We start from the raw sequence: 5479 nt of genomic DNA on the forward strand, positions 1-5479 counted from the left end.
TCTACGTTCCCACCCTCATCTATGGTCATGAGCTTTGGGTCATGACCGAAAGAACGAGATCACAAATACAAGCAGCTGAAATGGGTTTCCTCCACAGGGTGGCTGGGCTCTCCCTTAGAGATAGGGTGAGAAGCTCGGTCATCCGGGAGGGACTCAGAGTAGAGCCGCTGCTCCTCCAYGTCGAGAGGRGCCAGTTGAGGTGGCTCGGGCATCTGGTAAGGATGCCTCCTGGACGCCTCYCTGGTGAGGTGTTCTGGGCACGTCCCACCGGGACGTGCCCAGAACATTTCATAGATGAAGAACATTTCATAGATGTTCTTCATCTATGGAATTGTGCAATCCTCTATGCTCTGTTATCTTAAATTTGCTCATTTTTTTAGCCTGAGCTCAGTCTTTTGCTGTCTTAGTGGATGTTTGCCTCTCACTCTTAAGCCTGTGACTGCAGCAGTTGTGAAATATTTGCCTTCTCGCATTACATGCAGGGTTTCCCCCTGTGTATTATAGGCCTGGCGGCCCGCCATGCTTTACTAGCGCCACCGCCAGACTAAGCCTTTCTTGTTTTTTTTTATTTTTTTTTTTTAGAAAAATTAAATAAAAAAATCGCCTTTTCTTTTAGCCAGATTGCAAGTGTTTCTGTTGCTCCAAGCGTTTCACTATCAGAGCAGATTTATTCCTAAAAGATATGTTTATAGAAGATATGTTTATATTTTGTGTATTTAAAGCCGGACCAATCACACCGCTGGGTGCTGCCTCGCGCGCTGCAGCAGCTGGATGTCTAAAGTTTACCTCCGCGTGGATCCCACGCTCCTCCTTTCCCTCGAACTAGACACAGGCTGACCGCTATGGATATTTACATCAACCCCCTGTGAGGAATTCTGATTAATTATGAGGAGTTATTGATTAAGGTAAGAGTTTAAACCCACCGCATTAGCTCTGGTTGCACAGCTCTATGTGAACCGCAGGAATAACTTGTCGCGCTTTCAGAGGTGCTTTGAGCAAGCGGTGAGAATGATGTATATTTGTGAACAAAACATTATGCGCTGTTTACATCTCAACACGCTGCCCAGCGTCTGGCCCTGTCTTCCCTGTGATCCTGGTTAGTCGGTGCGTTAGTGCGGTGTTTTTTTTCAACCTTTTTTGAGTGAAGGTACATTGTTTTAATTGAAAAAATTACGAGGCACACCACCAACCAAACATGGAAACAAAGATACTCTGTAGCCACCTATATTACATATAGAGTCATTCTTATCAAAGTGTCTTGAATAGAAATCAAATAAACACAAACATTTATTTTTTATCATATTTTACATTTATTTCAAATTGCACATAACATGTCCACTTCAAAAATACACCTGAACAGCCACAACACTGTGGGGTTAAATTTAAAGAAGTTGTAGAAAACTTCAAAGTGTTTTACAAACTAATCCACAAACATTCTTATAGCCGGAATACAGAAAATAATTCTTATTCTGAAAGAAGCAATAATATTTGGGAAACATTTCACTTCATATTCACTGTTACAATATGAAGAGTTGCATGTACAAAATGTCAATATCTGTGTATTTTACCCACCTAGTATGAAACCTGTGCATGTTTGGATGAAAACAGCTGATTTCCTGGCAGAAATTGAAGAAAGACAAAGCTCTTCCTCAACAGCTCTCAGTCTCTCTGTTTTTAGTTTTTATAGTAGCCAGGCTTCAGAAGCTCACTTCACACAGATATGTTGTGGGAAATGGACCCATGTTCTTTCCAAATACTGCTGAACTTCACTGTCTTTTCCATCATTGTCATCACAGTCTTGCTAGATTCAGTGCTCTCACCGCTACCTGTAACATTCATGCATCTCTAATTCTCGTTTTAATGTAAAATGCTCTGTACCTACTGCCATCTAGTGGTAAGAAAATTACATGATCCAGCCGCTAGTCACTACTACAGCAGACACTCGAAGATGGCATTATTTGCAGGTAATTCATTTTCAAAAAATCCTTTAAAACCAATTACCATATTTTTTTAACTATAGAGCGCACCATACTAGCACCTTAAATTTTTTGGGGGAAAAAAAACCAAAAAAAATACTGGAAGCTGCTCTCAGTTTTCCACAAGGACCCATAAGAGGGCTGTGTCCTAATAAATCTGCTGGATATATTAAGGACGCAGCACTCGGTCTCCAAAGCCAAACCCTGATTTCGTTCATACCAAGCTTAAGTGCAGCGGCTCTATTTCCCTCCTGTAGTGGCAGATCGACAGACCTCAATTTAAAAGCTGCATCATACAAGATTGAAAACATTTCTCTGTCGTGCCTGCTGCTAGCATGTGGTTGTTCTAAATGAAAATTACCACTTTCTTCTTTGATGTACAATTTTGACTTCTAATGATTCACTTCCTGCTAGAGAGCCCCCTGGTGGTTGAAGAAAAATACACAGCAAAGCCACAGCGGGCTACAATCCGCATGGTTCAAAGCTTAGGAAAAAAGTAGCAGCCTGTAGTCCGTAAAATACGGTACTGTAGTGAAATTGAATAATTTCCACGGCACACCTGACGATCACTCACGGCACACTAGTGTGCCGCGGAACAGTGGTTGAAAAACACTGTGTTAGTGGTGAACGACCCAGCGCTAATCACTCATCGTGCAGGTTTAACCCAGTGAGGAGCTTTCGTGCTCTCCTCGCAGTCACGCACAGCTGATTTTATATTATTTTATTATTATTATTAGTATTATTTTCCGGTTACACTAAGCACCAAACCGTATCAAATGCTTTGTCCACATATAGTCAGACAGAGTTAATGCGCGCAGCCACCTGACATCTGAAAAACTCGACCAACCAAAATAGTTTCTGTGTCCCCTTGTTAAAAACTCAACAAACACGAAATGAAAGAGCTACTAAAGCCATATTAGCAGCATTGAATTAAATCTCCCATGTGTTGCGCATCTCTGCGCAGTGCAGCGCATTACCACATCATGCAGGGCCGGTCCAAGGGTGTATGAGGCCTTGAGCAGAATATGACTTAGGGGCCCCTTTTGTTGCTAAAAACATCTGCACCTCTAACATCTTCTGTGTTAGATTTAGTGAAATCTAGGGCAGGGGGGAGGAGTTTAACTGGCAAACCTAAAAAGCAATAAATTATAACTGCAGCTTACTAATTTGTATTTGTGAACAAACCGAGCTGAAACTCAAAGATTAAACTCACAGCATCAGATTGTATCTGTGGTAACAAACCAATCTGACTATGAATATTGTTCTTTGAACTTCTGCAAGGTAAACTTGCCAGCTCCTTAAAATCTTACATATAAATGTTAAATAATTTAAAGTCTTTTAATTTATATATGCTGAAACCATTATGTCAAATTTAGCAGCAATGATAATCTCAATAAGCAAGGTCTATGTTACAATATTAGCCTTTATGGGGCCCCTGAAGCTCTGGGGGGCCTGATGGAGCCGCTGACTTAATTTGGATTTAACAGAAGTTAACATAATTGATATTTATTTTAATTGTATTTTTTGATTAGTTGTTTTTAAGACTAGTTGTGGGTTTATATAGCAGTTCACTGACAATGTTTTCCCATAACATGTAATTACCCAGTGATATTTTTACTTTTATTGTCTACTTAACATCTTTTAATACAAAAACACGGTGTACCACCAGTGGACCGCCTCGGCGCCCTGACCACCGGGCTTAGCAAGTTTTCTGGGGGAAACCCTGACATGGTAGTAGAAACATTGGATAAGGCAAACAACCAAACCAATATTTGTGTGTAAGCAGTTGTGCAAATATGATGAAATTATCAAATTCATTTCTAAACCTTAAGGGTTTCTCTCCTGTCACTCTTTGTTCTAGGCTCTTGCTATGGGAATGATGACGGAGTATTATCACTACATCTTCACAACACTGGTAAGTACAGAAATGTCAGAGCTTCAGATGCTTTGTTGTCTCTTGTTACAACAATAAAAAACTATAACAATAAAAAATTGATTGAATGTCTAAAAATAAGATGCTGCTCTTCAGTCTTTATATTCTATTTGTTTACTGTTCAGACCACAACCCCATTCCTCCTGCCACCCACCCAGTGAACAACTGAAATTTTCATCAGTATATGTGCACAAATAAATGCACATGCATAACTGGCAAAACATGAAATGAAAGTTAAACTAAATATGTGTTTTACATAAACCAAGAAGAAAAAAAAGACTGAAAACAGACAAGACCCCTTCACAACCTAATTACCACATACACTCACTTGCCAGGTACACCTGTCCAACTGCTCATTAACACAAATGTCAGCAGCATATCAAAGCACATAGGCATGCAGACATGGCCAAGACGATCTGATGCCTTTCAAACTGAGCAACAAAACGGGGAAGGTGATTTAAGTGACTTTGAACATGACATGGTTGTTGGTGCCAGATGGGTTGGTCTGAGTATTTCAGAAACTGCTGATCTACTGAGATTTTCACGCACAACAAGTGGTTGTGCGTGGGTTTACAGAGAATGGTCATAAAAAGAGGAAACATCCAGTGAGTAGCAGTTTTGTAGATGCAAATGTCTTGTTGATGCCAGAGGTCAGAGGAGAATGGCCAGACTGGTCCAAGCTGATAATATGGCAACAGTAACTCAAATAACCACTCATTACAACGGAGTTATGCAGAAGAGCATCTCTGAATGCACAATACGTCAAACCTGGAGGCGGATGGGCTACTGCAGCAGAAAACCACAGCAGGTGCCAATCATGTTAGCTAAACACGGGAAACTGAGGCTACAATTCACACAGACTCACCAAAATTGGACAACAGAAGATTGGAAAAACGTTAACTGATCTGATGAACCTTGATTTCTGCTGTGACATTCAGATGGTAGGGTCAGAATTTGGCATCAACAACATGAAAGTATGGATCCATCCTTCCTTGTATCAACGGTTCAGGCTTGTGGTGGTGCAGAGGTGTGGGGGATATATTTCTGGCACACTTTGGGTCCATTAGTAAAAATTGAGCATAATGTCAACACCTCAGCCTACCTGAGGATTGCTGCTGACCATGTCCATCCCTTTATGACCTCAGTGTGTCCATCTTCTGATGGATACTTCCAGCAGGATAATGCACCATGTCATAAAGCGTGAATCATCTCAGACTGGTTTCTTGAACACAACAATGAGTTTACTGAACTCGAATGGCCTCCATAGTGACCAGATCTCAATCCAGTAGAGAACCTTTGGGATGTGGTGGGAGATTCACATCCTGGATGTGCAGCTGACAAATCTGTAGCAACTGTGTGAGGCTATCATCTCAATATGGACCAGACTCTGAGGAATATTTCCAGTACCTTGTTGAATCTACGCCATGAAGGATTAAGGCAGTTCTGAAGACAAATGGGGCTCCAATCTGGTAGGGCCAGGGGTGAAAGTAAGGGGGTACGGCAGGGTACTGCGTACCCCTAAAAGATTTAGCGGGGGTACGCAGTACCTGCAAGAGAGAGGAGCGGCTGT

The 5479-nt window shown here is 41.3% G+C and overlaps 1 protein-coding gene across 5 annotated transcripts in view; it reads left to right on the top strand.

The window, feature by feature from the left end:
• The window catches only part of LOC103478802 (glutamate receptor, ionotropic, kainate 2), a 561179-nt gene that overhangs the window by 227125 nt on the left and 328575 nt on the right, over nt 1-5479 (top strand). For all 5 annotated transcript variants that reach the window (XM_017309433.1, XM_008432852.2, XM_017309432.1 and 2 more), the window contains one exon: nt 3838-3891. In XM_017309433.1, coding sequence (XP_017164922.1) covers nt 3838-3891 — 54 coding nt within the window. The remainder of the gene's footprint in view (nt 1-3837; nt 3892-5479) is intronic.

The sequence above is a fragment of the Poecilia reticulata genome, linkage group LG16 (genome assembly GCF_000633615.1).
Source record: "Poecilia reticulata strain Guanapo linkage group LG16, Guppy_female_1.0+MT, whole genome shotgun sequence".
In the NCBI taxonomy this organism is placed as follows: domain Eukaryota; kingdom Metazoa; phylum Chordata; class Actinopteri; order Cyprinodontiformes; family Poeciliidae; genus Poecilia; species Poecilia reticulata.